The sequence below is a fragment of the Anguilla rostrata genome, chromosome 2 (genome assembly GCF_018555375.3).
Source record: "Anguilla rostrata isolate EN2019 chromosome 2, ASM1855537v3, whole genome shotgun sequence".
NCBI classification, from domain to species: domain Eukaryota; kingdom Metazoa; phylum Chordata; class Actinopteri; order Anguilliformes; family Anguillidae; genus Anguilla; species Anguilla rostrata.
In genome coordinates, this window is record NC_057934.1 from 46303421 (window position 1) to 46329118 (window position 25698).

The 25698-nt window shown below is 41.4% G+C and overlaps 2 protein-coding genes across 8 annotated transcripts in view; one reads left to right on the forward strand and one right to left on the reverse strand.

Moving 5' to 3' along the window:
* Positions 1–2546, forward strand: part of fbxl18 (F-box and leucine-rich repeat protein 18) — a 121201-nt gene extending 118655 nt beyond the window's left edge. Inside the window, exon 6 of the mRNA XM_064322566.1 lies at positions 362–2546. Coding sequence (XP_064178636.1) covers positions 362–518 — 157 coding nt within the window. The 3' untranslated portion in view covers positions 519–2546. The remainder of the gene's footprint in view (positions 1–361) is intronic.
* An 8713-nt stretch (positions 2547–11259) lies between these two features.
* Positions 11260–25698, reverse strand: part of LOC135248215 (trinucleotide repeat-containing gene 18 protein-like) — a 74219-nt gene continuing 59780 nt past the window's right edge. For all 7 annotated transcript variants that reach the window (XM_064322571.1, XM_064322576.1, XM_064322575.1 and 4 more), the window contains 8 exons: positions 23158–23233; positions 22702–22810; positions 19563–19679; positions 18609–18767; positions 17032–18326; positions 16604–16840; positions 16251–16325; positions 11260–16144 (listed from right to left, as the gene is read on the reverse strand). In XM_064322571.1, the coding sequence (XP_064178641.1) occupies positions 15938–16144; positions 16251–16325; positions 16604–16840; positions 17032–18326; positions 18609–18767; positions 19563–19679; positions 22702–22810; positions 23158–23233 (2275 nt within the window). In that variant the 3' untranslated portion in view covers positions 11260–15937. The remainder of the gene's footprint in view (positions 16145–16250; positions 16326–16603; positions 16841–17031; positions 18327–18608; positions 18768–19562; positions 19680–22701; positions 22811–23157; positions 23234–25698) is intronic.

Sequence of the window (25698 nt, forward strand, 5' to 3'; positions counted from 1 at the left end):
GTGCCTATATGTGAAAGAGATTTATAATTCTACTGGAATTTTATGGTCATGCTCTTGAAATTTGTGCTGTAGAGTCTGTAGTACACAGACGGGAATGTAAGGCACCTTTATATTTCCCCCAAAAATCTTTTTTTTTTATTTTTTTAATTATTAAAAAAAAATTTGAGTATCATCACCTGCAGTTCAGGGTCAGTCAGTGAGTCAGTTTGAATTTAGGCAGTATCTGTGGGCCGTATTTTCCAGGCCCGCTGCGGTCGTTTGCATGAAAGGTTTTGGCTGGCAGCCTGTCATCTCTCTCTCTCTCTCTCTCTGCCCCTCTCTCTCTCTCTCTCTCTCTCTCTCTGCCCCTCTCCCCGCGCAGGTTTACACCTCAGCGCCCGGCGCTAAACGTGGTGATCTACCCCCTCCTGCACGAAGACCTGGCCCTCCTCATCAGGGACATACCCCTCCTCCACCTGGACGAGATCACGCTCTTCAAGAGCCGCGTGGCCGAGGACCCGCCCCGGCTGTGGTGGTGATGGACGCGGCGGGCCCTTGGGGCCACGTGCCGGTCGCTCCTGTCATCTCACATGCACGCTGCGTACGGCGGGGACGTTCAGGGAGGCGCGTCGCGCGTACAGCCCGGTGGAAAGCCCATCTTAGCGGTGGATGGGGTGGGGGGGGAGTTCAGGACCTCAGGCTGTTGGAGGGTCAGTGCTTATGTGTGGTATACGCTCTTCAGCGAGAACACTTTTGCTGAATTGCTCCACTAAATAACCCATCTGTGTAAGTGAGTTCTAGAATATGTTTAAGATGTGGTAATATAAACACTGCGAGATATGTCCATCTCCCGCCCGCCATCCCCCGCCCCCCTTTCTCCGAGGCCTGTCTTTTTGAGGCGTTTTTTGCTGCCTTTGTGATATGTCGCTGCCGTCACCACTTCGTTTACTCTACCAAGGAGCCTGAATGGCGCTTAAATGACCCACTTCCAGGAGTGTTTCCCCTCGGTGTATATCTTCTTGTGGAAATAGAGAGCTCCTGCTGATGTTGAATTGGCTGTGCTGTCCGGGTCTCTGTAGAGGTAAGCTATTACCGCCTGATTACTTTTCAACCTCCGGCTCCGGCACCTCGGCGGCTCACCGGGAACGCCGGGGCAGGGGAGCGAGAGGAGCCGTCATTAGCCCCGCTGTCTGTCACCTCTCAATAGCCGGCCGCTGAGAATGCGACTGATTGCTAATTTTGTATTGAGCGGCAGTAATTTGTTAACAGCAACCTAATTGGGAAGGAGTGGTGGGGGTGGGGGTGGGAGTGGTGGGGTTTGGGCAGGGGGGGTTAGATAAAAAGCAATACACCTGGTGATAGTTCCATTTTCTCCCTTTCCACCTTCTCTCAGCTGGGGCACTCTTGCAATCACGGGGCAGAGAGGTTGCATTCAAAAACGCTCCTTCTCAAGAACATAATGGCCCACCTATCAGGCCTCTGAAATCACCCGTCTCCCCTCTCAGCCGCTCCCTTCCGCGGGAGTCATTTCCCCCTCCTCGGCCCCGAGTCCCGTGCGGAGACGTGCCGAGGCCCCCTTTCGGCCGCGCGGCTCCGTCTGCCCCGGCCCGCCGCCGCGCGTTAGCCTGCTTTGCTCGCCGATCAAAACGAACCCGCGCGACAGGCTGGCTAACGGCGCGGCGAAACGAGCGGACCCATCAGACGGCGCGCTGCGGAGATCGGGCAGGGGAAGGGCGTGCGGACGCGGCCGACAGCGGTGTTCACAGTTGAGACCGTGGCAGATGAGCAGATGCTGTTTTTATGACGGTGCTTTACCCGACTTTATTGCTTTCTGTGTTTGGCGGAATGGGAAAGTTGGCAGCCGTAGATTGTTTTTGGTCTTGTGCTCCGTGCTAAAAGGCATGCTGTTAAAGTAAACCTATCTATCTCTTGGAGACCGCGGCTTGTGGGAGTAGAAAGGGAAACTGCAATGAAATCCAGCCTAAATCCCACAAGACTGCATCTACCAAGCAGCAAATTGTATTAAGTGCTCTAGTGATAAAATCAGGTTCTTCAGCCTTGTGTCACAGAAACGTAGTTTGTTTTTACTGAAAACACCACTACTATGAGTGCCAATGGAGGATGTGTAGACAAAGCTTCTGTTAATGGTTCTCCGTGTCTGACCATTTCATCCCAATGGAAAGGATCTCTTGCCTTCCAATGTGTACTTTTCAGTGGAAAATTATATTTCATACGCACCGTTGTTCACGTTGTATGTGTGCCTGTTGAAATCGGCAATACTCAATGGCTAGAAAGTGAAATGTCTTTGAGAACAGTAAAATAGGGTATTGTGTCTTTGTGGCTTACAACTGCACCAGCAGCACTTGTTTTTCTAAAATACCAGCTGAATGGTTGAGAGCATGATATGTATTGAATGTTTGCATTTTTATGGTTTTCGTCTTTTGAGTGGGCTTTGAGAAAGAAATGCTTTTTTTTTTTTTACATGGTTTCCAGTGACGATATTGTGATGGGTTTTATTTTCATCAACACATTTCATTACAAATAAATAATATAAAGAATAAATAAAAGGAATTCTCTCTGTGGTTTCATTTTAAGGAAACTGATTTCCCTTCGAATGCATACATTCAATTCCAATGGCAATTTTTTATGATTTCGTATTCCTTTGAGAATTTTTTGCAATAATCTTGCCTTTGTAGTCAATTTGGTAATTTCAGATGAAATGTAGCAAAATGAGAATGTGATACTATTACCCCCACATCACAAATGCTTGAAGCACTTACATCTACATGGGACAAAAGAAGGAACAGCAGAGCTGGAAGCGTTAAATGATCATGTGACCTTTTTTTTGAGAAATTAGATCTGTTCATATTACATATGTATTTATAATTGTGCTCTTAAAAGTTCATACTCAATATAACCTGTAATTTAAGGCTTCCACTGTTTTCAGAAACACTTAAGCTTTTCAGCTTCGATAATAGACTAAAGCTACCAGATGTAATGTTCAATTAGATACGCCATTAAATACACCTGCCACATCTGAGCTGTAGGTAACAGTGCACATACTCCTGACTTCTACTAGTAACAGAAATTGTCATTAGATTTGATTTGAATCTCACTTTTATCTGAAGCAGGGGATCATGGGGGATGCAGATCTGACTGTTGTTCCATGTCAATATCTTGGTGTCTTCCGTTCAAAGCCGGTGTTTGAAATGTGTGATGAGGCCAGAATAGACTGTGTGCCCTGGAGGAGTGCGGCAACGAACGAGGGGGAGAACACTTGCGCAGGCACTCAGGCTCACATACAGACACGCTAAGTCTGTCACACTCAAACGCTGTGCGCTCCTCAGTCACCTGGCAAATGCTGTCAACTGCACGTGTACAGTTTATTTCGAGGAAGAAGAAAAGCTTTAGCTTTGGAAGAACATTTTCATCTACTCAAGCCGCTGAAGCAACGCTCCCTCTGACTTTACTGTCACAGTGCACTGAAGCAAACAACCATTACAAAGCCCGTTGACTGATTGCAGTTTTAGTGGAGCTATGACCTGGACGCCTGGAACCTCTTTTTACAAAGCGAAGGCATCCATCGGGGTGCTGTGGCCCTGTTTGAGGTGGTGGAATGGAGTGTGGAGCGGTGATGATGTAATGAGAGGCCAGCGAACTCCTTCCCTAAGCTTTTCTGGTTGAGAGCAGTTTATATACTGTCTGCCTTGAACATTGACTGCAATAACACTGACTGTAGAAAAACATAAAAGCAGTTTTGTTCTGGTACTGGCTTATAAAGCCTCTGAACCTTCTGAAAAGGCATTGTTTGGCAAACACTGTATAACACGTTAACAAAAAGGGTACAAATCAAAGGCAATGTTGTGCTTTGTCACTATGGTAACCAGTATTTATGCTTTCAGAATAAGTGCCTATGAGTGAAGCCTATTTCTGAATTGAATGCAAACACATTCAGTTGCCTAGAACACAAAATGGATCTTGACTACCTGCAGTTATGTTGGTGCAAAATGTCAATACCCTGCATCTTCAGAGAGGCACAGATCTGTCAGTTTCTCCAGAGGAGGGCATCCAAACCAATATACCGTTTCTGCTGTTTTTTATTGTTTCATATGGTGCATTTCCATTTATTTCCAGTCCATGCAATGCCAGCCCCCATTGCCACATTATATTTGTTATACTATGCTGTCTGCAAGCTTGGTTCAATTTTAGTTATGGTGCTTGGCAAATTACACTATTCAATAGTAGAATTCCATCACTACTTATGGACTAACTCACAGTAGTTTGCACTGCATGATTCAGGTCCACAGGTCCACAGTTGCAGGCCAACATGCACATGACAGTCGAAAACAGACCCTTAAAATAAAAATAATAATGAGAATAATACATTATTATTATTATTATTATTCTGTATAGTTTTTCTATGATTACCGAACATTCAGAACAAACAAAAAGCAAATATTTATAGCTGTATACCCCGTTATCAACTCATTAAAAAACTGCCACATCAGTGGGCTCGTATTCCCAGCAATCATCCACAGTAATAGGCTACTGTTTCCCGTTCCACATTCCAAGTACAGAGACGAAATGGCGCGTGCTCCTGCCTGCCTCGGACCACAATGCAGAATTTGGAAATCCATGCTGCAAGTAAGTTTGCGTGATTTGCAGAAACAAAACGGTAATGCAGTACACAGCATTCACGTATAAAAATAGGAACCACATCGTTAACGCCATAAGATTAAAAATTAAAAGCATGTACAATAACTGTGTGTTGCTTATGGACAGTGAAATTAAACTAAGGGAAAATATAATTAAAAAACGCCACGTGTTGGTACTTATACTCCTTGTTTTGTGCTACGTTGCTTCTTAATATGAGGAGACAGCGCGAGTGAAAAAGCAGAGACTGTCTTTTTTTACACAAAGTGTAACAAAAAGATTAAAAAGCTGGAAAACAAGAACATATTATTTTAAAAAGTGGTAAAACTGCTAAAGAAGACACGCCTAAAGTAAATTACAACAGGATCAAATAACAGTACACAAACGATAATTACACAGGAGTAATAAAACGGCGAAATACTAAATCAGAGATAAATTAATGATTATTAACTGAAAGCTGAAGTAAAAAGGGAGGTTTTAGCCATATTTTAATTCCCACAGTCTGCCTCATATTTTATATAATAGCTTTCCATAGTTTGGGGGCATATTAAAGAATAGCATCCTTGCTTTTCCTTTATGTTTCCTTGGGCACATTTGGTAAACCAGCATTAGAGGACCAACAGTAAGGGCTCAAGGGGGGACATAAAATGACAGGCAATCAGAAATTTATGAATGAGAAAGAAAAAGGCCACCCTCACTGATCAACCTGATAATGTGATGTAGACAAAAGTAATGTGCTGTTTTCTTTATGAGAAAACCACAGCTTTGTATCCCAGACAGAAGTCTATAGGCAGCCGTCTCAAGCTGGGCGGATGCTAGTGTTCCGTACAACGTCATCCGACAGATGTGGTTGCAGGAATGGCTGTGCTGAGCTTCTTGCTGCACTGATTCAGCCTGCTTTGGCTCCAGCTTGTATTACTCTGGCTCCAGCTTTGCAGTGGAAAGAAGGTATACTGGTGTACTGGTATACAGAGCAGAGCTGAATTACTGTGCTCAGTATATTTCGACTAATATCTTTCTCTAAATGACTGGAAGGAGTTTTACTATGACAGAAGATACCGATACATTCAGGTGTCTTTCTTCCTCCTTTTTTCCCTAGATTTGATTCTCAGTGTGGCATCTTGTACAAACAGTGCATACACATCCCTCATTGGAGGAGGCTAGTGGCCGAGGATGGTGGTAAGTGAATTTTCTGGAGGGATTAATTGCTTTAAAGATGAGCCTCGACTGGTTTGGCCTGCCTTTCTCTCAGCCCCCTGCTGCTATGCCCAAACATGTTTTTTTTCATCTTTTAATCTATATTAATGTCTGTCCGTTGCGCCTACATGTCCTTCTGGCTGGTGTCATTTTTTAATTTTTATTTATTTAACTGAGTGGGTTGCTCATGATGACCAGTGAGACATACTGTATCTCTGTGGCTTGCAGGCTCTTAAAGAGATTTGGGAGCTCTGGGCTAAATCAGATTCCCCAACATGAATGAATGAAAAAAAAAAACAGATCAATTAGTGACAAGAAACCAGAGCATTCTAGTAAATTTTTAGGTGACACTTTCTTTTCTAATTCCTCTTTCATTTTTCATAATCGTCCTGATGAAACAAGGACAATTTGTGTAACTTACAGATTAGGCTATTATAGGCTACTATATCTTTTGTATAACAAAACACTGCTTCTGCTGTAATGTTCTGTACCATAGCACTCAATGCAAAGCATTCAAATTGAAAGGATTCCCTTTTCTTTCAAGATGGTGTGCTGTTTGAAGTTCTGCTCACGCAAAAATGCTGGACCGAACGTCAGTGGATATTAGAAAAAAGCGCTTTCACAGGGCGGCTGCCATGATGAAGGCCGTGCATTTGCGCTCAGAGCCAATGACTTTGCTTGTCTCAGAATCTGTGCGTCTCATTATGCTACAGTGCCATGCTGAAAACCCAACAGTACAACAAGGGCAGCTTTCATTTGCATTATCAAGTGTGGTTTTGGGCTCAAGCAGGGAGCAGACACAGTAAACAGCTCCTCAGACATTTTATAATTGCACTGTCTTGCTACTACAGATTCACATTGATACAGAAGCACAAAGTGGGCCCAAGAGTAAATCGATAAATCAGTGAAAACTGTCTTAACATGCTGTCCTAATAAACAAAGAAGATGTACAAACTTTATTAAAGTGAAGAAATGCAAATTATATGATCACAGCAGGGAAAAGGAGCAATGAGGCAAGGACAAGAGAACATATTGCCTACAGGGATAGTATTAAAAAGAAAGAATGTATTATTTTGGGTATTTAAATGAAAAATATACAGTGCCCTCTATAATGTTTGACACAAAGACATATTTTTCCTTGATTTGGCTCTGTACTCTGCAATTTTAGATTTGTAATAATTCAAATATGGTTAAAGTGCAGGTTTTCAACTTTTATTAAATTGTATTTTCATACGTTTTGGTTTCACCATGTAGAAATTACAGTACTTTTTATACATATTCCCCCCACCTCTGGGCACCGTAACGTTTGGGACAAATGGCTTCGCAGTTCTTTCTGATTAGTCAGGTGTGTTCAGTTTTGATTCTAGCCTTTTTATTGCCTTTGGACTCTGTTGTTGGCATTTGTCAACCTGAGGACCAGAGTTGTGCCAATAAAAGCCAAGGAAGCCATTATGAGGCTAAGAGATAAGAAAAAAACCAATGCCAAGCTTTAAGCTTACCAAAATCAACTGTTTGGAACATCATTAAGAAGAGAGCACTGGTGAGCACAGTAATCGCCTGGTAGGCCAAGAAAGACCTATACCAAAATGTAAAAAAAGTGCTCAAATTTCTACATGGTGAAACCAAAGCATATAGAAAATACTCTTAAATAAAAGCTGAGAATGTGCACTTGAAACACATGTGCATTGTTTGATTTTAAAAGTAAAATTGTGCATATATATATATATGTAGAATGAAAAAATGTAGGTTATTTATACAGTTCTAATAATTAACGTTAAACAGGCTGGTGTATTCCCAGCTGGCTTGAATCCTTTAAAGCACTTGCCATCAGGGGTAGTGTGTACTTAAGTCCGATATGGTTCTTCAGATTACTGCTGCATTAGCTCCTGCCAACAATGTGCCAGGTGCTAACAAGCTGTGAGTCAGTAGGAGTGCACCTATTCTCCGTCAGAGCTAGCTGTTCTGTTGTAATGTATGGCCTGTAGCATGTGCTTCTTGTATGGGTACAGGTGGTACTGGGGAGACTTGAAAGGAACGATTAGTGATCCCTAAAAGGGGAAAGGGGAAGGAGGAAAATGTGCAAAGGAAATCAAATGAGGTTGTAGCCACGAGAATTGAATGCACGGCATTACCTTTCATTTTACCATACAGTACAAAACCACAAACCACATATGTAACTGTACCGATTTTTTATGTAGATAATCTCACAAAACATGACCTCCCATTCTCCCCGAGCAACGTATATTTTGACACAGGACTGATTATGTATCTGCAGAGTTTGATGGGGTATTACAAACCTTACTCAGCCTTCCTGAACATGTGCGTCATGTAACCCTACACACAGGAGTATGTGTTTTATCTATTAAAACCCACACTCTGAGCTGACCAGAGGAGGATGGGTTTCCCCTTGAGTCTGGTTCCACCCAAGGTTTTTTCCTATCTGTCCCATCCAGGGAGTTTTTCCTTGCCACCATTGCCCTACCAATTTTCCCTTGTGGGGGGTTTAGGCCAGGGTCCATTGTAATGCTTGTTGTGATAAATAAATTCACTTTACTATATGAATAAATTTGATTTGATTTGATTCACAGACCACCTGCCATATTTAAATCTATGGTGTTTTTATATTGAAAGGAAGTCATGTGAAATGGTGACATTATGTAAAGCCTAATTTATTAAAAATGATGCTGCCTTGTGGCATACTGTATTGAAAGTAAAATATACTGTTATAACTCAAATTAAAATCTTATTTAATGGCTTCAGTTTTGTTGCTGGAGATGACAGAGTTTATGAGTCATTGGTTTTAAAAGTGACAGCTGGTACTAACCTGTCAACAGGAGCATTTGTTTTCTTAAGTAGCTACTTCATAATATGTGAGAGGCCCTACTGGTTCTAATTTAGAGTAGTAGTGTGCAACATTTGCAGACTTATTTGAACACATTTAAGCAGTAGTCATATAGCAGTTTGAGCAATGGAATAACGGGAGATCTTTTCTAAGAGAAGTGTTCCAGGGCTGAGTGGCGGAGCGCTGTTGGGTGAATTAAGTTGTGTGCACATTCATACTGCAAAACAAACTTGTTTTCCTACTTTTACAGGGAGGTCATTGATTTATGGTTCAGGGATAATTTATGCATGGAAACCACTGAAAACACAATTCCTGTGGTGAACTTAATCTGAGAGACATTTCCCCGGTTAATAGCAACCTCATTCATATGAAAGCTCTGGGTGCGTATCCAGTGCCAGTAGAAGTTAATTCCTCTGAAAGTCATGTGAGCTACTGTGGCTGTTGGGATTTGGGTATTCATATTCCCCCATCATGTGGACCAAAACTTATGTATATCTTGCTCCATTAGCTCTGATGAAGTTGTGCATTAACATTACAAACAAATGTTTTTGCACTAATTGAAATTACTATAAATCTTAAATGTAAATAGAGAAATATGCATTCCTAAATTCTTTTATGCATGTCTTTAAGATAGAAATATGTTGTATACTGAATTTGAATTCATCATTCATGACTGACAATGATGCACTCAAGCAACTTTGCTGTTATATAAACGCTACATCACCCCATTCCTCGGACAGGTGATAAGCCATACAATAGGTGATGAGGGAATTTAATCTGTTCATTGTCAAATCTGATGAAAATCAAGGGAAATATACCAAAGGCCACTAATATGCCTGGCTCATTAGGAGGAAAGCACCTTCATTCCATTTGCATTTTGGGGGCTAAATTAGGTCCTTCTCCTGTCATTCACTGTCTGGAATGTTCACAGGCTGGTAAAACATTACAGACAGAGTCCATCAGGGATAGACTAATCTAAGATGATCTGGGAGAATGTGTAGCATGAAACTCTCAAAAACCAGTGAATAGCTCAACAACAGGGTCAACAGTGAAAGTCACTGGCTAATATTTTGCGTCGTCAACTTTGGAAACAATACAGGCTGCAGTAATTCTACACAAGCTTTTCACAAGGTTTCAGATGCTGTCTCTTATACAACCGGAACAGGCATACAGTATGACTTTACTGGTCCCTAAGTTCTATGCTGCATGTCTTCTCATACTGATCATGTTCACCAGGGCTCAAGTCTGCATAGAGCAGGACAAATTGATGTCTCTCCATTAGTTTAAGTTATATTCATTTTTCAATGTGCTCAAACTATGAATACATTCTGCCAGATAGGGATCATGAATCATAGTTATTAGTGCATTGATGATGATGAGATCATTACACATGAGGTGAAATTTAAGAACTTGACTACAAAGGCAGTGGTGTATGTGTTCATTCTCCATTGCTAGCTGCAAGCAATTATGCTCAAGTGACAAGAGGAGGCATATTATTAGGAAATGGGCAGACTGCAGATGACTTCAAGAGACAACCAAATTCCCCATGGTCTTATCAACACCTTATGTGGTTGTGGTTATCCAGGTGTGGTTACCCATCACACAGGAGGAAAGAATTGTACATACTGCGACCCCTGGCAAAACAAGCACACATCCTTGCACAATATGTGCATAAAAGGAAAATTAATTCTCTAAAAGAAAGGTGAGCATCACGACATTACTTGTCATTCCAGCAGTGCCACCAAAACACAACTCTATTATACATTATCAGTGTGCAACTGAACTGATACCATCTCCACTGTAATTTCACTGTTCATGGCCCATTGATTAATTTGCTATCACAAGTGTATTATAACATGGTGAAAATGAACACAACTAAATATAAATTGAATTTTGTATCAAGCTAATTTGCAGTAGCAAAAGCTATTATGTTTCTGTGTGTGTGGTTTGTGAGCAATTTATTTTGTGTCACATCAGCAATAAACTACAACACAAATAAACCAACACCAACCCTGAGGAATATATAAGGTAGAAAACAAAAACAATGGAAAAGTGCATTATAGCCTCACTACAAGATTAATTTACTGTTGTAGTAATGGACCCAGGATTCAGACGCGATAGCAGCAGCCTGGTTTAACTGAAACAAGGTTAGTCACAACTTTAAGAGTGTAGAGAGATGAGATGAACTTTTGTACCTCGTCAGTGGCATTGCGCTTGGGCCTTTCTTCACCCCTCATTGAAGCTCTTTTATATATTATGACAACCATTGTGGGTATGACAGTATAGAAAATGGGTAGTAAAAAGCTTTTGATGTGGCATGTCTGTACTGAACCTTGTGACTGAACTTACTATTACGCCTAAACAGCCCTTTGTTAGGAGATGCAGCTTGTCTGGCACAGAGGGCACTGTTAGTGTGCTCTGAGCATAATCTACTCAGCAGGAATTATCGTAAAGTATTCTTAAGAACACTGATGTTCACAATTGCATCATAACTAACATAATACCCAACAAACCCAAAATAATGTTTCAAACCTTTAAAATGAACTTAACACATGATAAATCAGCAGCAGGACAAAACACTTCACAGCGAGGATTTTCTTTCAGTTTATTGATGGGTAAACTATAAAATCTTGAGTTACTAAAATGCTTTAAAAGGAACACATTGTAAAACTGTAGTATCCATTAAAAAAAAGTTCCACTTACATGAATTGTACACATGAGCCACACAGGCTTGTTTTTTTTTCTTTCAGGTTTTTTTTTTTTTTTTTTTTTTTACATGATTAAGTGTTTATACAAAGATATTCATAGCCCGTATCGCCCTCCCCAAAATAAGATCATTTACAAAACACTGATGCTCTTAAAATTCCAAAATAAGCTTCTTTTCTAATCATTTGTAACAGCTCGTAACACAGGACCTTATCGATGGTGAAGGAACAATGGAGCAAAGACCAGCGAGGGACCAGCCTCCAGTCTACACTCATTTACACATTCTTCTTTCTCCTCTATCTCCATGGATTGCATCCCCACTAGCAGCTACCTCAGAGGACCCCCATCAGCAGTATTGCACATTAATCAGAGCGGGACTGTTACGTTACAGTTATGGGAGGAAAATGGGTGCTAAAATTAAAATGAATATAAGACAGCATCCTACTAATTTAAAATACACTTCCAAAAATCCAAATACATCCAATAATGCATACAGTATGCACAAAATACACATTTCAATCTTTCTGTGATACTGTATGGTAGTGCGGACTTGATAAGTAGTGAATAAACCTCCACAGTACATCACAAATAAAATATTTGGAGTCAGTGCTATACTGGTAGTATGTCAGCCACACAGACACTGTCTTATATATCTGCATTTCAAGTATTTTTCAAAGACTCACATATGAAAAATACATTCTTTTTTGTGAGTTTATCAACCTGAAGATGCTTGTATGGCCAACATGGTGTCCCTGGTCTCTCCTGCTCTCTTCCACCCTTGTGAGAAGATAATACCATTTCAATGATCCAGCCCTCTCAAACTGGTCATTTGAGAGGAAGCAAGAATGACTAATAGGGCCCTGTTCACCCATCCTGAAGGCCCTCTACAGATTTACCGAGGAAACTGTAGTGAACGTACAGCAGGACTCCATATGGCGACGGGCCGCAGGGAAACTCTGAGGCTAGCATTAAGTGAGAGAAGCTTCGGATACATCCACATTCTGACATGCATCTAATTGTACAACCAAGCTCGATGAGACAAGGTGATGGCAAAACATTACTCACAACAGGACATTAGCTAACTAGGTTTTAAAGCGCATTCTTCAAGCGCATGAAATGTGGAGCTCCCTCTGTGGTCATATCGTTACTATGTAGCATAATTTTATGTTCAAATAAATCACACCAAATATAAGGGAGTTACATTTTTCCTCAAATTGTGAATAAATATCCTTTTAGGGGCACTTATAGCAATTAAAATATAAGGCTTCGTACTCTGACAATGTTAAAAGAAAAATATAAGCTGGACAAATATACCTACTGAAATATTTAGAGTAGGACACTAACACTTAAATAATATCTATATCAAACTGTATTTTATACATATGTTAGAGACACATCAGCTAAAATGAAAAATAATGTACCTGAAAGCACATATTCTTATAAGATAGCCTCATGAATCAAAAAACAAAGGCAAGATGAATCACAAAAGGGCCAGAATCAGATGTATAAAACATGACTGTTTTTAAAAATAAACATTTAAATAAAATGATGTAAACGGCATTAGGACTTAATACCATGGCTGACAGTCTGATAGGAGAGAAAGGTAAATTTATAAATAGCATTAATCAAAACGTGAAATGTTCTTTCTGGAGAAAATGCACTAAATAAGAATATGTGGCATTTTAGAAATTCATTTAAAAAATCTGAGTTTATGACATGTTTAACTTGATGTAAATGACATTTACTCAGGGTGATACACGTATTGTCCTAATTTGTCCTGTCACTTTAATCATCCCACATATTCAGTTTGCAAAATTGACCTGTCAGTTTAAATTCTTGATGAGTGGGATGGCAATTATAATTTTTTCTGCACATTTAAACCTTTTTGGAATTCACATTTCATATTTCTATGCCTGCTTTTTAAAACTAACTCAATAGTCCCAATAAAAGTAATTTAAAATTGTTTATAAAAAATAAATCTATTGTCTGTTATTACAACAATATAATGAAATTAACACACATGCATTAGGTAATATCAGGCACATATATAGCAAAGCACATACATTTAATCAAAACTATACATCAGGGTGACAAAGAAAAACAACAAAAATAGTTCGGAGTTAAATGTATTTGATTGGTCTTGATTGGAAGTGCAGCAATTAAAGAAACTGGTTCCCAGCAGTAGTATACAAAAGACAAGACGCTCTGGGGATGAACGATGCTTTCTTTGGATTACAATACATTAGGTAAAGGGCCATATTTACAATGAACTACATCAAAGTGGACTTTCACAGAAAGACAAAAGATCAGTTTCAAATTAGGAAATACTTTCTAAGCATGAAATAAAGGCTTTAACATAGGCATATTTTATAATTACCATAAGTAATGTGGAAAATCTAGGAAAATCTTTTAAGTGCTATACAATATGCGCAGGTAGAAAGGCAGCTAAATATTACATTGTAATATGATGGGACGTTTCAGAGTCCCTCTCAATTTCATGCATCAAAGTTTCCAACTATTCATACTGGTATTTTATTTTGTTCTTGGGCTGTTATTTATGAAAGTGCTTTTTTCCCTCAAGAGAATAGTGTTTGGCGGCATGTCTGGGGTTTACCAATGGGGAAGGAAACAAGCTGCGTATGACTGAAGCAAAACTAGGTGCTGCGAAGTTTAAATTCACAAAAGTGTCCTGTCCCTCTCGTCCTGCAGTGGCATGAACCATACATGGTAGTGAAGACAGGAAAGACGGCACTTTAAATGCGAATCCCATCCTACTAAAACATGCTTCGACAAAGTAAAAGGTAAAATACCTGCAAATCACATCCTACGCTCTAGATTGTCTTAAGAGTTTTAAGAATTGTCTTCTACACAAGGCCTTGGGCAGTGGATAAGTGCTTTCTGTTGTACATTCTTGTCTCTCAAAGTAGCTGCTAAATACTGTTAAGTGTACTAGAACACATTTCCCCTGTATTCTGTCCTGTAATACAATTAGTTAAACATTGTGTGCTGTCAAGTTAAGATCCAGCAACAAGATTAAGCAACATCCTCATCTTTAGGTTTCCTGATTTTTTTTCTTCAGATATTATTCACAGTTTTATAAAGCTTTTCTTTTAAAAAGATTTTTAACTATATAGTACATGAAAACAATACAATGTATATCTTTATATGTAGTATATACAAAATATTAGGATCCCTTCAACTTCAGTTCATCCTGACTCATGTCTTAAGGAATATAAATCATAATGAATATGCTGGCAAATTTCTTTTCTTCCTCTTTCTGGGTTTTGCACAATGGAAAGCAAGTGCTAACCTTTGCAATGAAACAAACTAAAGTAACAACGAGCAGACCAATCTCTCGCACAGTCCAAAAGATTTTGGCCTGCTCCAGTGTTCATGCGTGATGGGAGTGGTTCCTTTCAAAGTGCTTGAATTGAGTCTCTGCTGTCCTCAAATCTCAAGATTAGTGTTGTTGATAGGCATTACGGAGGCTATTGTCTGGTCAGTGGCAGAAAATCAGTGAGTTATGACTGTGACACATCTGTCAATGCTTGTTAAAAGTCTTTCTTCTTTAAAATGCCATGATTTTTTCCAGAAGGTTAAAAGATGACAGTGATGATGATGATGTCATCATTCCTGGTGGGTTTATTTTCTCAGTTTACCATGCATTGTCATGTCTGGTTAATCATTCTATAGGTCGGATGCTAGGCTCCAAAAAGCCCGAGGATCATTATGAGGTAACCTCTGGCCTCCAAGATGTGCAAGTTCTCCTAAGAGGTGTCATCTCTGATTTAGGTTCTGCAGGTACTGCTGGTGGTGGTGGTCTGGGGTGCTCTACATCTCAGGGCCTGAGCTGCATAGATGTGCTTTGCCTCACAGACGTTTGTGACACCTTTTCCCCACCGCTTCAACTTTCACGCACCACTGCCACAATCCCAGCATGCAAAGGGAATGGAGGAATGAGGATGGCATCTCTCCTCCCATGCTTCCTTACAGCTGGATACAAATGATCCAAGTCTTCTTCACTCCATGAACTGGTTAAAATGTCCTGCTTGACAAGCCTACTGATTTACCTTTCCAAAGGCTGCCATTTGCCATCTGAATGTTGTCATGCCTCCAAGGACTCATCATTCTATATATATATTTATATATAGACACATGTGCACACATACAAGCATACTGTGAGCTGCTATTGATTTAATTTTCACTCTGTCACATAAATTCCCAGTATCCAGGTGATGGGTCCCTGAGCCATAGAGACTATGTTCCAGAGACACCTTTGAATGTCACCTAGTTCAAAGTAGCCAAGGGTTCACCTTCTGTGAAGGGGCCTTATGCAGTACTTACACTCCACATCCATAATGATATTCCCTTTCACCACTGACCCATAAACCTTAGGAAGGCTTCAAAGTCAGTTGTGTCCTTGAGCAGAAATCCCATTATTACTCAAAGCTGGTCTCTTCCCTGCAGCCGTCACTACATTGTTCTACTCCTGAAGACAGTAGGTCCATCAGCTTTGGTGGACAATTGGTGCTGGGTTATTCAGGGAGGCTGGGGGCATATTCAGCAGATGATGGGAACTCCATCTGTGTTGAAAATCATCCCAGTAGTTGGCTCATAGGTCCCGGCCAGGTAGTACAGATCCTCGCTGTCCTGGTACTTCTTGGTTTTAATCATTTGTTCATACTGTTCCAGACTGACCACCAGACACTTGTGAGAGACTGTCTGCACGTCATTTTCATCGATGTGGGAGGACTGGTACAGGGCACGCTGCAAGGAGCAAAAAAACAAAAAAACAACCAGGTTCAAGCATATTTCATAGATGTCTATCTGTATTACACCATAGAGAGGAAGAGGAGGCTGTTGGAATTCTCACCTCCATAAAGTCCTTCCTCTGGTTTGAGAGCTGTAGTGCTGCTGGGAGCCCCCGTGTAGATTTCTGGTCCCAGACCTGTCCCATGCAAATTGGCATAAGACTCATTTTAATTGTGCAGAGGTGGTGAAAGTAATAGAACAATAAAATGATAAAAGCTCATAATGACTATACTGAAAGCATATATGATCAAGTACCCACAAGAGACAGCACAGACATGCAATGTATACCTCTTATTACTCATTTGATGTCTTGGATGTGATAAATGGCCTTTTCTCATCAAACATTCTTATGTTAATATCTTATGTTAAAATCCAAATTTAGTTGATGATAATTCATAAGAGGCATAGGCAAACCTTTCCATCATGAAGCTTCTTCCCCGGGTTGGTTTCCTCAGGGTGGTAAAACCACTTCACCCTGACCACCATGTTGTTTCCCCACGACTCCCACATGCTCTGGATGCGGCCAATGTATGGCAGGTTGGGTCGCCCGGCAGAGAGGAACACGGCACAGTCTCCAATGCGGATCATCTCTTTCCCACGCATGATAGCCTTGTAGAAAAGCTTCTTAGCCTTTCCTTTCATTCCCCGCCTCTGCAATATGAAAGCCAGGCTCTCCATTAAATATCTTAAATGTGCAGCATGGCACTGATTATTTCACATGTTGGACGCCAATGGAACATACTTCACTATTTATCAGTGTAATCATTTTCCATATGATCATTTATTTTTAATAAAAATGAATTGTCTACCTACAATTCAAGTTAAATAATTGAAGTGTTCACCTGTGTGGGTTTTCCAAACCATTTCCAAAGCTGCCTTGCTGGGAGAAAGGCAGCGATCTTGGGCCTGTTCTCCACTGAGGGTAGCCTCTGGCGCTTGGCCAGCTCCTTGGTGGTGGGTAGGTGGATGCCCTCTCGTTTCTTGGGCTGGCTCTTGCCTTGCTGCTGTTTTTGTTGTTTCTGCTGTTTCTGTGGAAGCTTCTGGCTCTTGGCTGGGGACAGAGGAGGGTCCTGGGCTTCAGATTGGCTGGACTGCTGCTCCTCTGCCTGTGGCGGAGTCTGCTGGGCTGTGGGAGAGGACTGGGGTGCAGCAGAGGCCTCCTCGTCCGAGCTGCATGATGAGTCTTCATCTGATGTGGTGGAGGAGGAAGATGAGGATGAAGAGGAAGAGCTGGAACCAGAGGATGAGGAAGATGAGGATGACGAAGAACTGCTGGTTGAGGAGCTGGAGGAGTTGGAAGAGACCGGACTAGAGGTCCTGGAGCTGGTGGATGGATCTCCCTCTTTTTTCTCCTTCTCTTGCACCTGCTCTTCTTCCTCTCTTTCAGACTCTGAGCTGCAGGTGCTGCTGCTGCTGCAATTGGACTCCTCTTCCTCATTTGCCTTGGGCTCCTTAACCTTCACTAGACCATCTCCACTGCCACCCAGTATCCCAATGCTGTAGGTGGATACTGCACCAGCCTTAGGACTTTCCTCCTTCTTCTCTGGGGCTTTGGTCTTGGGTACCTTCTGCTTAGCTTCGGCTGACAGTACAGGGGTGTATGTTATGCCCAGCACTGGCTTGTTTTCCCGTTTGGAAAGGCTATGGTCCTCCATCATCATGAGGGCTTTTGTCTTCTTGGTTTTAGGGGACATCACACCCTCATGATCCAGCTTGATAAGTATCTCAGACTCAGGCTGCTTCCTCTGCATCTTCATGATGGACCCCATTGTCTCCTGGTGCTCCTCGCTCTTCCTTCCTTTCTTGACCAACTTGACTTTTCCTTGGCTGCTGCTGTCACCGTGCAGAAACGAACCCAGTGGACATGACAGGTCCTTGTAGAGATCCACTGACAGGACCTTGCCATAAAGGGGGGGTGTATAGGATGCTTGCATCTGGGAGCTGACTTTGGCTGGAGCCTTGGCAACTTTCTTCTGCTGTTCATTAGGCACTGGGACAGAAGAGCCAGCAGTGTTAGCCTGCTGGCATTTTCTGCTTGGCCTGGGTCCTGGTCCCCTGGTGGACAGAGGCCTCTCTGGAGTCTCGGGAAAGATGGACGCTTCCACCTGCTTGTGATCTTCTGGGAGAGATTCAGGCGCTGTGACAGGGCAAGAGGCCATTAGTATGGAATGCAAACTGCCATTAACTCTTGTTGTGCTAAATCACATTTCTCATTCCGGTAAAATGGCCTCTATTCTCATAAGTAATTTCTTATAAATGAAAGATGTCAGTAAAGCTGCCTTATTCATAAACTGTTCAAGATGAGCAGATCATTTAAAGTTAATCCTTAAGCTCCTGGACCCAGGCCACAGCATGTTTGCAGTCCACAGTATAGTAACTGAGTCTGGAATCCTGTTGTATTGCCACAGGGCTGTCTTACCTGGTTTAGGTTTGGGTTTTCTTCCTCGCCCCTTGCTCTTTTGAACAGGTTCTTTCGGGGTTTGGGTGCACACCTCCTTGTTATCAGCCACATCCTTACTGGACTTCCTGCCACGTCTCTTTGTGCTGGGTACAAGGAGAGCTGGAGAGGGTTCAGCACCTGCACAAATGCACCCACCCAGGGGGTTCAAGATCTCTCCAGACAATATAGAGCGTATGTACACTCATTCATAATTTAAAAATCACTTTTTTGCTTGAGAGTTTGCAGTGCTCTTAAATAAATGAATGCATTGTTCATTCATCCACTTAAATTAAGGTTACGAATGTTCATTTTCTGACAGACACTTAAACGTCCAGGATTCAAGAATTAAAACGTTTTTTACAACAACAATTCCATTCAGTCAGCAACTGTCAACCATAACATCAGCATTAAAAATACATAAATAATTTTCTTATCAAATATTATGCAAAGGGACTACAAAGTATGCAGCTAATGTTTTTCTTTGAGGATTTAAACAGATTTCTCCACCAGAACAATTAGACATTAACATGTGCAATGCAAGACTATGCTCACAGCAGGTCCACTGATGCTAATGTTTTCTCTAATCAGTCATTAGTTGCAAAAAGCCACTATACAGGGGAGAATTTTTAATCGTATTTAGACGTGAAAGGCTGATAAATTATAGTAAATGCCATCAAAGGTACTTCACTGCCAGATTTAGAAAAACATATTTTGTTTGCACTATTCATCATCAAGCTTCAAAAGCTAAACCAAACAGACCAGTAGTTGAACTAAATCCAAATCAAACACGTATGTGTATGCTGCGTTTACATTACTAAAACATTATTTGGATATTTCAATAAAGTTAAATGAATTTCTTTTAGAGGGAATTGCTTTCAGTTTGCATGTTTTTCTCTCAAATATTTGCCCGAGTCGATGTTATGAAATACCCACACTGGATCTTGTAGTCGGGAGGGAGCAGCCGAATGTGTGATAGGGGAATTCTGCCCGTGTCTCCATCGTCAAACTCCACCGCTATTAAGTCATCGTCCATGTCTACATCAGAATTTCCTGTAATCACAGGGAGGGGGAAGCATTCGGAAGGTGGAAATTACACTTTATTACACTTTCCTTGAATGGCTCATTGGGTATTTTAACTTCCCCTGCAGTGTGTGGTTTCCAGCAACATTCCCCTAAAACCGCAACTTGAATGCCCATGATTAAATGCAGCATGATGCGTGAACGCTGTGTCAACAAACACCCCAGATAAAATGAGCCTGTGTGTCTGTGGGGTCTTTGGGGTGATGAAAAGCTGTGATCTTGAAGAGTGAACAGGAAAGAAGAAAGAGGACAAATGTGAATGCAAGTGGTTTGAGTACCCAGTTTGCCCCAGATCATACAAGTACATGTGGAGGCATGGAGCAAAGGTGATCTCCACAAAGCCAGTACTGTGCCTACTGCTACACCTCAGAGGACAAATTACCACACTTTATTCAAATATGAAGGGCTTTTCTGCCTCCCAGCTCCCGCTTTCCCTAGGTATGCGTGCATGTGTATTTGCATGCAATCAGACCCTTAGTGCAGGCTCTGTACCCCTGCCCTGGGTACACACTGCAATGAATGGATTCTCTCTGTGTGCCACAATCTCTGCCTCCCTCTCTCTCCCACAGGTACTGAACACATACAACCACAAAGTGAAATACAGCAGCCACTGTGTTAAGAGAGGAGCTAAATGAGTCTTATTTTTCTCTGCATCCTGACATATCACCATCCATGGCCCCCAGTCTAAAAGGTTTTTTGACCGTTTTCCAAATAGCTATCTCCTTGCGTGGAATAACATCTCCACAGGGAGAGGCACACACTGAGCTAACCACATCGTCCTTCACCCCCGTGTCACTACACCTCAGGCTCACTGGGCTTGTCTACCCAAATCTGGTTGAGATGCTTCTGGTTAAGAAAGGTTTGCATTTGTGCTACTGTGTATAATGCAATGACCCATTCTGCACACAAGGGGCTCTATTTTCCGGACAGCACTTGGTGTGCTGGAAGCCTTCGCACTGGCAAAGTGGTATTTCTGTCAGGGCTGAGCCATTTGGTAATTTTGTGATTCGCTGTGCGCCACAGTGGGAGGAGAGCTGTGCTGCGCGAGCAGCGCACTGCAATTCTGGTGCAGCTCATTGTAATTTTGATGTAAGACTAGCCTCCAATTTGCACCCTCGCCACCCGCCTGCTCAGACAACAGCATAAGTCACAATGGACTGTTAATTTTGGGGCATTCTGATGTGTGCATGATCATAGCCTATTCAAAAGCTAATCAACGGTTTTCATGGATCATACGGTGTCCAATTTCACTTTGATATAAATCCCACAAGCGACAAAATGCATACTTTCCTTTCTTCTTCTTCTCTTTTTTCTTTTTTTTATAACTTTAATTCCTGTATTATTTCAGTCTAATGTATATTTCATGTATTTTACAGTTGAAAATTTTATAATCAGCTTGAACATGTATTTCTTAGTCCAGTTTTTTCGACATAAAATGGCAATATTCGTGCAAAAAAATAAAACAGTTTTTTGGTTTGTATACTGCATTTCAAATGACTGATGATCTCAGAATGTCATTACCACTCATGGTCAAAAAGATAACGGTTTTGAATACATTTTCCAGATAAAAATGGCTCAGAGAAACAATGAAAAACAGATAAAGTTTTTAAGAACTAAACTGCAGTGTTTCCATAATTTGTGACAGCACTGTATATGCAAGCTATATGCATTTAAGTGCATTTTAATTGTCTCCTCCCAAGCTAATATAACATCATCTGGTAACACTGAATATCAAAGAGACTGATAAACAACAAGTCATGTTATTGTTTTTTCTGGAGGGTATATCATTTCGTAGCCAAAATATAAAGTTCATATGTGGGTCATGCAATCTGGGGAGACAAAATAATAACCAAGGAGAAAGTCGCCTGCAATGTTCAAGAGCGACAGTTGCCCCCTCCAAAGGCATATATCTTTTCCCCTCTAAAGGAAATCGCTCAGTTCACTTCAGTTTACGTAAACCATGCCACTGTGGTGAATTAATGTTGGAATTGTGCGTTACAATTCTATTATTTTGTTTGAACAACTGTTCATACTGTGTCATTTTACTGCTGTGAACAGGATCACTGGCATTCTTACCATCTTCCCTGGTTTTAGTTTGTTTAATAAAACTTTAAGATATTGTTGTCATTATTTCTTAGTTATAGCATAGCACATTTAAGCTATTTTAGCTATAGGTTTAATGGGAAATTAAAACTGGCCCATAATAAACGTTCAGGCAATATTTTATTGAAACTCTTATGGAAGAAATTCAAACAAATGTCTCTTATTAATGAAATCTGTTTGAACTCAATTTTTCAAAAAAAAAAGAAAAAGTGATAGCCCAACTCTCTAATATATCCTTATCCGACTATGGCAGTTGGCAGTACAAGCTGCAAAAAGCACATGACTTGTAAAGGAATGAACAGAGGTCATTTTATTGGCTACGAATGAATGCTGCTGCAACACACCCACTGATAACCTATTGAGCATAATCCAGCACATTTTTGCACCTGAGCCACATGCTTTGAGCTATGCGCTCCTTGCCTCTGGTCACAAAAATACCATGCCCAGAGTGCCCAAGCGCTGTGCCATTGCCTGCACTCATGCACCCTGAGACATTTATTCAGGAAAATGGAGCCCATAATCACACACTCTTATGAATGTGCGGCAATACGAAAGTGAACTAGATGGAATCTGAAATCTTTGTTTTCATTTCTCATTATACCCCCTCTAAATGTTCGAAGTAACATTTAATTTTATTGATATGAACAATGAACAAGCCTTAGCTTTATATTGAAAGAAGATATGCTGTAGATGTGTTATTTTGTATTGTGAAAAGGAAAGGGTTGTTATTGTCCTTGAAGCACAGGACTATAAGCCTGAAGATAGGGCATCTGAATTTCAGCCATTATATCCTGCAGCATGTACACGAATAATGTGAGGTAATGCGGTGAGTTGATGAAGGCATATTACTACATGTGACAAGGTAACTGGGAAAGAGGGAGGACTTTACCTCTGACCACTGTCCCTGGGTACAAGCAGCGGTACTGCTGGCTCCAGTAGGCTGCGATCCTTGTGCCTTCTGGGAGGTACCTGACGGAAGGAGGCTTCACGTCGATAATCTGGGGGAAATAGCATTGTCAGCATGAAATAACCACAGGTGCACAGGCCAAGGGAATTAAAGAGATGTAGAAGTAAATCACTTGTAAAGGACGCAGAACAACAAATGTACACTGCCCAGGAAAAGCTTTGAAAAAAGACAAAAGATTAGTGGAGGTTGGCTTTATCTTTATAAAACATACACGGTGAGCTCAGTGGGAGCTTGCTGTGTGTTGGCTTAGAGGAAAACAACTTCATAAATCTGTCCCGGAGTGCCCAGTGTAGCCTTGGTAGGTTCTGGCAGCGGAAAGAACCCCCCTTTCCCTTCTCCCTGCCCTCCCTGATCACCTCAGCAGAACTGGGTACTCACAGCTTCCTGCAGCAGCTGCTCCAGGCAGTAGATGTGAGGCCTGTTTCCTCGCTCCCCCTCCACCACCACTCTGTATCTGCAAGGCACGACCCACAGTTGTCAGGGCACACCACCCCACGCTACGAGGCAGGGGGCACAGTTCCATGTGGACCAGCTCCCCTTCCGCACGTAACTGCACAGTTCTGCTCAAGTGTGGGCTTCAGCATGCAAACGCTCGGCTGTGAGTCGAGAAGCAGTGGCAGAAAAAGGTCATAATTGAACATTTTTTTTCGTAGGAGGTACACTTTCATTTCATTTGATTTTATTGATGGAAAGGGTAGACCTGGGAGAATTTAAATAAGCTATGAGCTCAAACAGATTTTATGTTAAGTCAGGACTCCTCTGAGGAACAAACATTTCTTTGAGCAGAGTCTTTGAAACAGAAAACCCACAAGCATCTGACTTCTGCTGGTAGCCTTGCTTATGCGTTGCAACTCTCCTTGGAGAACTGGGACTTACAAGGGTAAGACGAGGGAGCTTTAGGGTGATTCACAAAAAAACTGGTTTGCCTGATAAGTTTATCCCTTTGCATACATTTTTTTTTTGTTTTCTTTACATCATCTTCTCGTGGCCAAAAACATTTCTGTGGGTGTCAGATATTCCATAAATTAAAGCTAAAGAGCTCTGGTAACAAAACAATGAATATTTTTCACGGCAAAACAGCTTTACCTAGAGACTTAAATGAAGCTGGAATCATCGAGGTGAGAGATCACAGACCCCAAGAGAATTCTCAGTTAACGGTTTTTTAATTCACTATCGATGGTTTGATGCTGAAATGCATTTGCATCACTTGCACTCTCTAATAAACCTTTTAGTATCTCTGGTCATCCCATTTGGTTTAATGCATATGCTGTTACTTATGTTTACTGTGGTCTTAATATATAACAAATGCAACTTGATTAGTTATGGATATCAATTACCAAATATAACTTGTTTCATTTTCAGAAGCTTTAAGTACAACATTTTAGAATTCTTTCATGTTTAGCTAAACCAGTCTTCTGATTTTGCATTGTAACCTAACATAGCCCCATCAAGTATCTTAGCACCATAGACAAAGAAGCTGAAATTAACTATGGGGGCTTGAAGCAAGGGAAACAGAATAGTGGCTGCATACACTCATAAATTTCAAAAGAGAAGAACATCATACTGTACATACATACATGTTGAGCTGCTCAATTAACAGCAGGTGAGGATCCACACATGCATATACGATTTAAAAATTGCAATAATAACAGGCTGCTGAGAGCATGAATGCCAGTGTATACATATTTTAAAAAAATAAAATTTAGTAGAGTAACTATATAATCACAAGGGCTATCTCACAAAGGAGGGCATTGCAGGCATCACGCTCTAGGTATTTGTGTCCGTATACCGCAGATAGTAAACTTTGAATTTGTTTGGGTGAATTTTTCTTAAAATAACAAACCTTGCCAAAGACAATTCACATTTTATGCCAAGAGGGAAAATAATTGATATTGTATTGTTTTGAGAAATAGACTGTACAGTTTCTGAACTGTAGCCCCCTTTTCTGGAATATTCATACTGTTGATTGTGTGTCAACTTTCATAGCAGGTTATAGCAGGGATATGAGACAGTACCAGCTGCTGAGAACTCGTCACAGAGGCCATATGTCACTCATAGCCGAGCTGCTTCTCTGTGTTGTACTCTTCCCTCCCAAAACCCCCCGAAGCGGCAGCTCTCCTCAGTCCGCTGACTCTCCAGACAACTGCTGTGGAGGCCTGAGGGGTCTGCTGGGGATGGAGTGTTGTACATGTCTGCAGGCTCTGGATCATTTCAGAGTCCTCAGCCACTGTCAGACCAGGCTACCTTCTGCTCTGTCAATCTCTGGGGGTGTGGCCTCTGAGTGAGGAGAGGCGGGGTCAGTCTGCTCTGCAGCTAATCAGGGCAGAGGAACACTCTCCAGAGTCGTGTTTCCACAGGCCCCCCTGCACCATAGGCACCAGCACTGTAACACAGCTTCTTGGAGACGGCAATGCACCTCCCTCAATCCACATCAGGTCTCCAGAGTTTTACTACTAGACATTTGATAAAGCAGCCTATCCATTCATTCCTTAGAGAGACTGATGAGGCCTGGGAGGTTCATTTTAAGCTGCCTTTTAAAGCAGATGTTTTATTTCTTGAGAGAAAAACAAACTATTGCATCAGTATGCTGGATGCCTTGCTTATCCACAATGTGTCAGTGCGTGGGCTACACTTTTATGTCTTGTCTCATTCAGCTCGGTACTCACATGGAAACTTCATTTGTAGAATTTTATCATGCTTTAAATGAGACAGAGAACAGCTCTATGAAGACAGGCTCGGGGATTTCTTTTTGCAAAGCGCAGTTTAAACGGAGCATATCATTTCCCTCCCATGGGTTCCTTTGACTGATTATGTCCACAGCACTAGACGTGGCCAATGAGATAGCCATCCGTCAATTTGGGACCAGAGGGGGGACAGGACGAGTTCCGTTAGGCAGCTCACAGTAAATATTCCCACAAA